General features: G+C 38.6%; 1 protein-coding gene across 1 annotated transcript; it reads left to right on the forward strand.

Moving 5' to 3' along the window:
- The first annotated feature begins 6,401 nt into the window (after positions 1–6,401).
- On the forward strand, positions 6,402–10,481 carry LOC113814341 (sorbitol dehydrogenase). Its single transcript, XM_027366394.2, has 8 exons — positions 6,402–6,557; positions 6,937–6,970; positions 7,417–7,581; positions 7,781–7,943; positions 8,235–8,419; positions 8,658–8,833; positions 9,397–9,518; positions 9,698–10,481. The coding sequence occupies exons 1-8, from the start codon at positions 6,513–6,515 to the stop codon at positions 9,849–9,851; spliced, it is 1,044 nt and encodes a 347-aa protein (XP_027222195.1). The 5' UTR covers positions 6,402–6,512; the 3' UTR covers positions 9,852–10,481.
- The last annotated feature ends 2,019 nt before the right edge of the window (positions 10,482–12,500 follow it).

A 12,500-nucleotide genomic window follows, 5' to 3' on the forward strand; every position in this document is an offset into this window, starting at 1 on the left:
TCAAAACAGCCATCACTAAAAGTATAAATTATATCAATTTTATTGATATTCTGATTGTAATTTAGCCACTGAACAGCTGTTTAATATGTTGCAATTACACACAGAGTCTAAGAAAACGAAATATTTTGATTTTGTACATAGAAAATGAAAAATTTATATGGGAAAAATTTTCTTTATACAATATTTCTCCAGCATCAAGAAAGGGTATGTTGCAATAACTTAATCGATATAACCAGAAATATATATATACATATATATATATATGTGTGTGTGTGTGTGTGTGTGTGTGTGTGTGTGTGTGTGTGTGTGTGTGTGTGTGTGTGTGTGTGTGTGTGTGTGTGTGTAGATAAATATACGCACGTACATATAAGTATTTGTGTATATACACCTTTTTTTTACTGTGAATATATTCTTTTTAATTCCTATATTCTCTCTCTACACACACACACACACAGTAATGGGTGGTCTAGTTTGCTAGCCATGGGTGTATGTAAATGTGTGTAGTTCATGTTGAAAGGAAAATTTGGGTTAGAGAGTGAAGGAGAAAGTGAAAAAAGCAGAAAAAGATAGTGTGGCTTGTAAGCCGGGACGTGAGAGAGGAGAGGGAAGCGAGAAGTGACCGCGAATCCTGCATGGTAATAGTGATATATGACCTTAGATGTCTAGCACATTTATCTTAACCATTAACCATGCTGCATGGTAAGCGTTTCGCGCCTACAGACAACTGACGTGAGTACATCTCTGGTTTTTGTTTGTTTAATGAGGAACAATTGAGCAGCAATCAGAATTGAGGCTCTTGAAGCCAAGGTTGACAACCTGGTAGCAGAATGCCTCATAATACGTGAAGAGAATGTGAATCTGAAGGCACTGGTAGAAAACCTGCGAAGAAATACAACAATTCAGAGAGAAAATATGAAAAAATCAGACCTGAAAATCAAAGAACTAAAGCAAAAGTTAGAAGCTAAAACCAATATGGCAACGGTAGTGAAACCGAAGCAAAAAATCTACAGGAAAAAATTGAGGAGGTCATTAAAGTTCAAGAAACTGTCAAACAGATTGAAAGTATTTTGTCAAACAGCCAAGCTCAAATAATGGAAGAAGCCAAGAAGATGACAGCTACATATGCACATGTATCAAAGGTAAAGGAAACCGTGAATAAAATGGAAAAAAAAGATAGAAAAAGACATCAAGACCACAAAGGAGTAAATTAAAACACAGCTTGCCGCAAGCAACCATAAAGAAGAACGAATTCAAATCCCACCTTGGGCAACATGCAAGAAATGTTGCTAATTTGGCTGACGTAAACGAGGACATAGTCATATTGGGACACGAAGAAAAAGTTGTAGAAGATGGAATTGAACGATACAACGGAGACAAGAAATTAATTGTAGATTCTCAAGGTCATGAATCCCGAATTCGCCGAGCAGAATATCATAGCTCACAGGAGGCTGGGATTATTCGAAAAGGGAAAGAAACGGCCTCTAAAAGTAACATTCTTGAATAAGCAAATAGTAACTGATATAATAAAGAAGGCCAAAGTTCTGGCCACCTGTGAGGAATATAAAAAAAAATCTGGATAAGAGAAAACATGACCAAAGATGACAGAGTAACACTACAAAAGAAATTGGAAGAAGTAAGAAACAAGAATGAACAGACTGAAGAGGAAAAAAACTTTATTTGGAGAGTGAAAGGTCTCCAAGCAAAGCAAATATACTATCGGAACCAAAATGTAGAGGCAGACAAACATTAACCCTGCTACCAAATTTAATACCTAAAGATTATATAGAAATAGTTTATACAAATATTGATGGTTTATCTTCGAAGTTGCTTGAACTAGAGACAATACCTGATATGGATAAACTGAATGTAATATGCATCACTGAAACCAAACTGGACCCCTCCATAGACGACGTAACATTAGGGCTCAAAGACTATAAAATTTGGAGAAAAGGTAGGGCAGATGGAAATGGAGGGGGGTAGCAATATTAACAAAGAAAGGAATTATTAGAAAGGAGTTAGAAATTAATCAGGACCCCATAGTGGAAATGAAGGTAACTGAGGTAGAAACAAATGGGGTAAACATAATAATAACCACGGTATATTTGTCACCTCAAACATCGGCGTGGTCACTAGAAAATTACCAGAAACGAATTCAAGAGACAATAAAGAGCCTGGAAGAAGTGCTACAACTTTCGGAAACTAATTCAACAGAAATTCTTATTACAGGGGATTTTAATAGCAAGATCGACTGGGAAAGTTTCCATCCTAAAGCACAATCGGATTCGTGGAATGCTAAATTACTAGATGTCATAAATGAGCATTGCCGTTTCCAGAATGTAACAGATCATACCAGGATAAGAGGGCTAGATAGGCCGTCTATGCTTGACCTAATATTTACAAAGCATAGCGACGATATTAAGGATATCGAGTACTGTCCTCCTTTAGGAAAAAGCGACCATGTAGTGAATAAACTAAAATACTGTCTGCTTCAAGAAAAACTCATCGTAAGCAAGGAAAGAAAGGAAAAGTACAATTACAAAAGAGGTGATTATAGAAGCCTTAAAGATTTCTTTGATAACATAAACTGGGAAACACTTCTGGATGATGAGAACCTTGATGTTCAGTATTCAAAATTTTGTGAGATCTATAAAAAAGGAGTGGAAAAATTCATATCCAAATTCAAAATTGAAGCAAGAAATGGCCAAAAATGGTTCAACGACAAGTGCAAGAAAATGAGGGAAAAAAGCATATCCTTTGGAAAAGATTCAGAAGGCATAGATCTCAGGCAGCATATGAAAGATATAAAGTAGGAAGAAATGAGTATACCCAAACCATGAGAGAGGCGAAATTAGACTTTGAAAAGGATATAATCAACAAATGTACAAGCCAACCAAAACTCTTCTTCAACTACATAAATAGTAAAATTAAAAGTAGGGATCAAATTAGCGCCATCTAAGACAATAACATTATATGTTCTAAGGAGGAAGAAATGTGTGAAATCCTAAATGAGAAATTTCAGTCAGTGTTTGTTCAGGATCCATGCTTTGATATGGCAAGTACCCGTAATAATGTAAAAAACATCGAAAATATCATCCTCAAAAAGAACGAAATAAAAGATCTACTAAAAGGATTGGACAAGACCAAAGCAGAGGGACCAAATGAAATTTCTAACTGGGTTCTTAGGGAATGTGCCGAAGAACTCTGTATTCCTTTATTGTTAATATTCCAAAATTCACTAAGACAAGGTAAACTCGCAAATGTTACACCCTTATATAAGAGCGACGACAAACAAAACCCACTAAATTATAGACCAGTTCCATTAACTAGTGTAGTATGCAAACTGCTAGAAAGAATGATTAGAAAACAATGGGTTGAAATGCTTGAAAAACATGAAATGATATCAAATAAACATTTTGGTTTTAAAGAAGGAAGGTCGTGTGTAACAAATCTCTGTTTTTATGATAATCTGAAATATTACAAGAAAGAAACGGTTGGGTGGACTGTGTGTCTTTAGATTTTAAGAAGGCTTTTGAAAAGGTGTCTCATAGAAGACTACTATGGAAACTAGAGCACCTAGGTGGAGTGAAATGCAACCTACTCGCATGGATGAAAGACAAATGAGCACAGTAATTAAAGGAAAGCATTCTACATGGCGACGAGTAACCAGCGGAGTGCCTCAAGGATCGGTGTTGGCGCCGATTATGTTTACTATTTTCGTCAACGATTTAGAGTCAAACATAAGCTCAGGTAGTTATCTGAATATGTTTGCAGATGACGCAAAGATACAAAAGAGGATAATAGACAACGTCTCATGCCAATGCCTCCAAAGTGACATCGAGAACTTATTCACGTGGAGTTGTACATGGAAAATGGAATTCAATACCAGTAAATGCCACGTAGTCAGGTTTGGAGAAAGTAGAGATCGCCCACTATTCAAATATGAATTAGGGGATGCAGTATTAGACACAGCTGACAGGGAAAAAGATCTTAGGATAATCATAAATAGAAACCTAAATCCAAATGGCCATATAAATGAAAAGGTCCACAAAATGTTAGGATTGATTGCCAACATGAAGAGGGCATTCGTGTATGTGGACGAAGATATGGTAAAGAAGATTATTAAAGCAATCATAAGACCAAGTCTTGAGTACGGTTCAGTGGTATGGGGTCCACACTTAAAAAAAAAAGATATTGACAAACTGGAAAGAGTCCAAAGAGCGGCGACAAGATGGGCACCTACCCTAAGAGATCTCTTACGAAGACAGACTACAGAAATTAGGACTTACTACCTTGGAAGAAAGAAGGAAAAGGGGGGACATGATTATGCTTTTCAACTGTATTACAGGAAGAGTGAAGATAGATAAGGATGACTTTTTGATCTTGAACACAAGAAGAACGAGAGGATACAACAAAAAGTTGACAGTGAAAAGAGGTGATAAAGATGTCAAAAAATATAGTTTCCCAAACAGAATTATTGAATCGTGGAACAGTCTCCCCAATCAAGTAGTGTGTGCCAAAACTGTGCATCAATTTAAAAAGTTATACGATAATTTAAATATAGCAGACGGGACCACCTGAGCATAGCTCTTCTACCGTATTCAAACAACTAGGTAAGAACACACATACACACATATATATGTATATATATATATATATATATATATATATATATATATATATATATATACAAATATGTGTGTGTGAATATATATAATATATATATTATATATATATATATATATATATATATATATATACATATATATATATATATACAAATATGTGTGTGTGTGTATATATAATATATATATATATATACATATATATATATATATATATATATATATATATATATATGTGTGTGTGTGTGTGTGTGTGTGTGTGTGTGTACATATATATGTGTATATGTATGTATATACATATATATACATACATGCATGCATGCACACACACACACACACACACACACACTATATACACACACACACACACATATATATATATATATATATATATATATATATATAATATATATATGTGTGTGTGTGTGTGTGTGTGTGTGTGTGTGTGTGTGAATATGTGTATGTGTGCGTGTGTGTGTGTGTATGTGTGTGTGTGTGTGTGTGTGTGTACAGTGTACATACATATAGGGCCATGCGTTCAATACACTAATGGGTGGATATACATAGATCACATGCATATATCCATTATCTGGCAAGGTAGATCATCCGCATACATCTGAACATCTTGCATCTACTTTGTGGTTAATTAATGTTACCGCACCTTTGAAATGTTTGGTCGTCCACGTGAGCAGCACACGAGGATTTTTTTCAGCTAATATTATCAGACAGAAGTACAAGCGAAAGATAAAAGAGAAGGAAAAGAAGGTAAAAATAGGGGTACGGCTTAGATATCAATTGACTAGATTGCGTAAGGCCCGACTTAATGAATACATCTATATACAGACACACTTATACGCAGAAATAAGTGCATATCTATCTATCCATCAGATATATGTACGTTTATATATCTGTCTATACGGTAAATATTATGTATTTAAGATAATCACTCTGATTCCTGAAGCATGGTAGTAAGGCTGCGGTTAAATGCACCACTTTACTCCAAGGTCACGTCCCCTGGCAACAGTTAGCAATGGCGTGTCCTCTCTCTTTCTCTCTTTCTTTCTTTCTCTCATTCTTTCTCTCTTTCTATCTATCTCCATCTTTCTCTATCTCTATCTTTCTCTCTCTCTCTCTCTCCCTTTCCCTCTCTCTCTCTCTCTCTATTTCCCTCTCCCTCTCTCTCTATCTCTCTCCCTGGTGCCGCGGTACACTGTCGCAACACCGTTTTTTATGCTCTACGTCCGTATCTTTCATTTTGCCTCGGTCTTACAATAGCATCTCATCCCGGCACCTTTTCTATTATCAGGTAAATGCTTCTTATGCATTTTATCCCTGTGAATGTCCTGGAAATGCTGAGACTCCATGACACTCTTTCGAAGCAATGCCACGCCTCTTTTCATGTGTTTTCTGCCACCAAAGACATTATCCTTCACACAAGGAAAGGTCTGCACATTTTTTTTTTTTCTTAGAAAAAAGGACAAATACATTCAATAGTCTTAACATGTGGTACAAAATGAGAAAAAATTAATCAGAACGAAAACAGAACAGCATCTTTGTGACTGCAAAATACTTAAAATACAATTGATAAAGCTAAACGCGCGGTTTTACAAAACTGAAATTATAAAGCCACAGAAAAAAATATTTAGAAAACCACAGAATTGCCACACGAGATAAACATACACCCTAGAACAAAAGCAACATCATCTCTCTACGAGCTGCAGAAAGATAACGTTAAAATATGAAAAAATATTGTCAAGCACCAACGCACATCAGTTGGCCAGCCCCGTCTTCACGTAGCAACTGGCAGTGCCCCCTGCGACCCGGGGAAGAGAAGACGCCAGAGGAAGCAACGCAGACCGACAGAGAGGAAGTGAAGGGAACCTCGTCAGGATGAACCGGTACCCTGTGCTGCATGGCGTCAATGACTTGCGGATGGTTAGTGTCTAAGGCTTAGATTTTTTTGTCATATGATAAAATAGATCGATTTTTTTAATTCTTGCCTTATATCGTATTAATGATAATATTTTTTCTCCCGCTCTTGCTATCTCGCTCTCTCTGTATACATATTCATTTGTGTGTGCGTGTGTGTGTGCATATGCATATATATATATATATATATATATATATATATATATATATGTGTGTGTGTGTGTGTGTGTGTGTGTGTGTGTGTGTGTGTGTGTGCGTGCGTGCGTGTGTGCGTGCGTGCGTGCGTGCGTGTGTGTGTGTGTGTATGTGTGTGTGCATATGTGTGTGCGTGCGCGCGTGCGTCTTCCTCAGCAAATAAACGTTAACCGGCCGATCTCGTCCTCAGGAGAGCCACCCCATCCCCGCCCTCGGCCCCAACGGTAGGTCAGCTGCTTCCCCGTGTTGGCCTTGTTGAGTGCGTGCGCGTGCGAGAGCTAGAACGTCTACGAAAAACACCTGCAAACGTCACACACTTACCTTTTGTTCTGGCTTTTTGATTAGTGATATAGATTCGGATAAGTGGCATAATTCATGAAGATTATGTTAGATGATATAAGAATAAATGGCTACAGAATATTAGTTTCTTGGAGGGAAGGAGAGGCCGGGAGATGCCAAAGCTAGGCTATAGTTTTATTCAGTATGATGTAGTGATAACACCTGCTTTACTCTATCCAGATAAAGTGATACACGTAACAATTTTGCTGACCCTGATTTAATAAACAAAACTACAACACGCCACATGCACTACCTGATCCATACAGCGAAATTCAACGAAATCAGACATTCCGAATATGCGATTTGCTCACCAGCCTTTGTATCATCCCAGAGGTGTTGCTGCGGATGTCGAAGGTTGGACTCTGCGGGTCTGACCTTTCCCTGATGTACAAGGGGAAGCTCGGAGACTATGTCATGGTGCCGCCTCTGGGCGTTGGCCACGAGGCCTCGGGCGTGGTCACCAAGTGCGGCTCTGCCGTCACGACCCTCAAACCTGGTAAGGCCGATTTTCTCCTCGTGCTGACTGGCGAATAGCTAAGTACTTGAATCGTGACTTTCACTACATGTTTGGTACTAAAATTGACCCTAAGCAGTATATGTCATGTGGGGAATAGTGAACAAATATTAGTTGAAATTTATTGTATTTTATGCAAATATTGTAATTTGTATTAAACTAACGCTGTCTCCTCCGGCAGGTGACCGCGTGGCAGTGGAGCCGGGCGACCCGTGCGGAAAGTGCGAGTTCTGCCGGTCGGGCCATTACAACAACTGCGTCACGGCCAGCTTCCACGCCTCGCCCGTGCCCAACCCCGGCTGCCTCGCCCTCTACTTCGTTCACAGGGCCGACTTCTGCTTCAAGTGAGGCCATGGTCTTGGGACTAAATTCTGTCATTGGGAGTGGCCTGACATTGGGAGGATGATATATGTCATTTAAAATATATAATTTTCCAGAATGAATTAAAATGAGAGAGAAAGAAAAACAGATTACATACATGGAGGTCTCTCAAACTTCATGTCGTCCTTCCAGTTTTTACTATATATTTTATATAAGGCTTTTTAAAACCCAAACTGAACACGATCATCGGTGAAAAAAGCCATGTAAGAATTAGCGTTTGCATGTAAAGCCCCAGCCATCAATATCTGACACAGGTTGCCGGACAACGTGACCCAAGAGGAAGGCGCCCTCATCGAACCCTTTGCTGTGGCCATCCATGCCTGTAGGCGCGCACGTGTAACAGCAGGGACAACTGTGCTGGTGTGTGGCGCAGGTCCCTTAGGGCTGCTGTCCCTCCTGGCCGCCAAGGCCATGGGGGCCACGTCCATATTGGTAACAGGTAAGTTCTGATGCGGTGCGGGTTGAGAGGCAGTCGATTTTGCCCGGTGCCATGTTGGAGACACCAGCGAAGAAGACATATGCTATCATTCCACCATGTCCATTTATCACCAAGATAGATCTCCATCAAGATATGATATTTTTTTACCCATCAACTAAATTTTACATATATTTGTCTGGTTATTCAAGCAGAATATAATCCTTAAAAGTTCTAAAAACTAGATTTGCTTGCCCGGCAGACGTGCGACCGGAGCGCCTGGAAACCGCACGGAAGATGGGCGCCAACTACACCATGCTGGCGGGGGGCGCAGACCCCCAGAAGGAGGCGAAGAGGATCGAGGAGGTGATGGGCTGCATGCCGGAGGTCACGCTTGAGTGCACCGGCGTCGAGGTCGCCTTCCAAACGGCCATTTATGTGAGGAAGAGCTTCGTATTGTTGGCCTAGAAAAAAAATATTTCTTGCATCTTGTAATTAATCATAATTGTTTGTCGAGATCTCCTCGTCATGTTTTTTTAAATTGAAATTGCTTTGTCGGTAGTTTTATCGGTCTTACGTCGGGTGATTGGACTGCCCATCATTTTCAGGAACATGTACTGAAAGGCTATGGGGGTATCCTTTAGTGCGAGTAAACATCTGCAATTATTTTTGTGACTATTGAGTATAGAAGGAACGAGGTACCTAAACATATCAATGTGATCTGTTCTTATCAACTAAAGCAGTTTGATATGTGCAATACGTGTGTCTTTTTTATAGGGAAAATAGCGCATACCAAACAAGATCAAATACATAGACAAATAGACATATAAATACATGGATATATCAACGGGTAGATAAATAGAGACAGGCAGACAGATAAATAAATACACATATAACTAGTTACATGGACAGATAGACAGACACAGACAGATACGTAGACAAAAGCAATATTCAAGTCAAGCCAGCGTTTTTCTTTGTGCTAAATATATTTGCTTCTCCAGGCGACCAGGTCATGTGGTGCTGTGTTGATGGTCGGACTGCCCTCGGTTGACCTCAAGCTGCCCATTGTTCACGCGGGACTCAGGGAGGTCGACATTTTAGGAGTCTTCCGGTACCTCAACTGGTAGGTAGCTCCTTATGTATACCTCAGTGCTTAAAGCATGGTCGGAAATCGAGCCTGCATTATAGATGTTGTTATGGTTGTGTTTTGAATGATGAAAAACCGATCGCAAATGTTTAATCAGAATTATAATTCAGATTATCTATTATCATTTATGAATAGATATTGTTACCATCCCACAGTTACCCTATTGCCATCGACCTGATTTCCAAGGGCGTGGTGGACGTCAAGCCCCTCATCACCCACCGCTTCAAGTTCGACGAATTCCAGAAAGCCTTCGAGTTCTTCCGCAATGGGACCGACGGCGCCATCAAGTGCATGATTTCTTGTGACTGAATTTGACGTTGGGGCAAAGGAATGCTTGCAGGCGTCTTTGCGTGCATGTGCCTGCGAGTGTGTCTGTGTGCGTGCGTGTGTGTGTGAGTGTGTGTGTGTGTGCGTGCATGTGTGTGTGTGTGTGTGTGTGCGTGTGTGTGTGTGTGTGTGAGAGAGAGAGAGAGAGAAAGAATGTGTGTGTGTGAGAAAGAGAGAAAGAATGTCTGTGTGTGTGTGAGAGAGAGAAAGAGAGAGAGAGAGATAAAGATTGTCTGTGTGTGTGTGAGAGAGAACGAGAGCGAGAGAATCGAGACAGACACAAGGAGGAGAGCGTGGCAGGATGAGAGAGGAGAAAGAGCGAATATGGATTACCACCATTCCAGTACAAACCTTGAAAAAAAATAATTGTTACACATTTTTCAACAGTCACTGACGCTGGGAATAAAATCCAGTCGTGTATACTTAAAGTTCTTTATATATACTTAAAATTCCTTATGTAAACCTAAAATTCCTTATTGATTACGAAAAATTTCTTATGTATACTTAAAATTCATTATGTATATTGGAGATTCCTTGTACTTAAAATTCCTTTTGTATACTTTGTAAACAGATTTCCTCATGTATACTTAAAATTACGTTTGCATACTTAAACTTCCTTGTGTTTACTTAATATTCCTTATGTATACTTAAAATTCCTTATACATACTTTAGATTCCTTGTGTACACTTAAAGTCCTTGCGTATACTTAAAATTTCTTATGTTTATTTAAAATTCCTTATGCATCTTTCAAATTCCTTGTGCACACTTAAAAGGCCTTGTGTATACCTAAAATTCCTTATGCATCCTAAATATTCCTTGTGCATAATTAAATGCTTTGTGTATACTTGAAATTTCTTATGTATGTTTCACATTCCTTATGCATTCTTAAAATTCCTGGTATATACTTAAAAGGCCTTGTGTATGCTTAAAATTCTTTATGCAGACAGAATTCCTTGTGTAAACTTAAAATTCCTTATGTATACTTAAAATTTCTCATGAATATTTAAGATTCCTTATGCATCCTTAAAGTTCCTTGTGTATACTTAAAAGTCTTTGCGCATCCTTAAAATTTCATGCGTGTACTTAAAAGGTGTGTATACTTAAAATTTCTTATGTATCCTCAAAAGTCCTTATGCATACTAAATTGTCCTTGTGTATACTTAATACTTCCAGTTCTCTTTAATTAGATGTCTGAAAGAGATCCAGTAAATATAAATGATGATTTTTATGTCTTTTCCTGTTCAAAGACATCTAGTCCGAATAAGCCAACGTAGTTAATTTTTTTAATGCCAGCTTACATATATATTCATGTTGATGTGAAAAGCACATGTACAATAAGAGACAAATAGAAATTCATACATACATACATAAATATACACAGATAGACAAACTGACAAATCGCCATATAGACAGAGATACATTCACATATAGATACATGCATATGCACATACGCACACACACACACACACACACACACACACACACACACACACACACACACACACACACACACACACACACACACATACACACACACACACACACACACACACACACACACACACACACACACACACACACACACACACACACACACATACACACACACACACACACACACACACACACACACACACACACACACACACACACACACACACACACACACACACACACACACACACACACACACACACATACACACACACATACACACACACACACACACACACACATATATATATAAACACATATACACCAACATATACACACATGCACACACATATATACACATACACAAACAGATATATATATTTAACACATACATATGTAGATACATGATATATATACATACATACATACATACATACATACATACATACATACATACATACATACATACATACATACATACATACATACATACACAGACAGATGTAGATGTGTGTGTGTGCATATAACTAAAATTGCTAAAGCTCATCTACAATAGATTCAATGCTTTACATCACTTAATCATTTCTTTCTCAAGGGAGACAGCGAATCGTGTGTTCTTCGCTGTCTCTCTTGAGAAAAAGGTTAAAGTAATATAAAGCATTGAATATATCGTATATGAGTTGTAATAATTTCGGTCACACGTAAACAGAAGTCGTGTCAGCTGATCGGATCGGATCGAAATAGATGTATCCGGAAACTCTGAGAGTTCGAAGTGAGTTGCCAGTTTTTCTATATTGAGACTGGGCGCACTATAGGGAGCTGGATAACTATTGGTGCGTTTAATGTTAGGAATGAGGATCTGGAAAAGAATGAAACACAGAAAGATTCAAACGAATATATGGTCTTGTTTGGCTTATGTGAGACAGTCAGTAAGGCTATGCTCAAGAGATCAGAATCAGTTGCGATGTGGCTGAGAAAAAAAAGTTAGAAAATATAGAGATTGGAAGTAGATGAGGGAGGAGATAGTGCATGATGCACACACACACACACACACACACACACACACACACACACACACACACACACACACACACACACACACACACACACACACACACACACACACACACACACACACACACACACACACACACACACACATACACACACACACGTTTGTTTGTGTGTGTGTGAATG

Source organism: Penaeus vannamei, chromosome 3 (genome assembly GCF_042767895.1).
Source record: "Penaeus vannamei isolate JL-2024 chromosome 3, ASM4276789v1, whole genome shotgun sequence".
NCBI lineage: Eukaryota > Metazoa > Arthropoda > Malacostraca > Decapoda > Penaeidae > Penaeus > Penaeus vannamei.

What these genes read in the sequence shown, in the direction of transcription:
- LOC113814341 (XM_027366394.2), top strand. Translation starts at nt 6,513, where the DNA reads ATGAACCGGTACCCTGTGCTGCATGGCGTCAATGACTTGCGGATG. An exon ending in CCCCGCCCTCGGCCCCAACG is followed by an intron (nt 6,971 to 7,416) that starts GTAGGTCAGCTG and finishes GTATCATCCCAG; the next exon opens with AGGTGTTGCTGCGGATGTCG. An exon ending in CGTCACGACCCTCAAACCTG is followed by an intron (nt 7,582 to 7,780) that starts GTAAGGCCGATT and finishes CTCCTCCGGCAG; the next exon opens with GTGACCGCGTGGCAGTGGAG.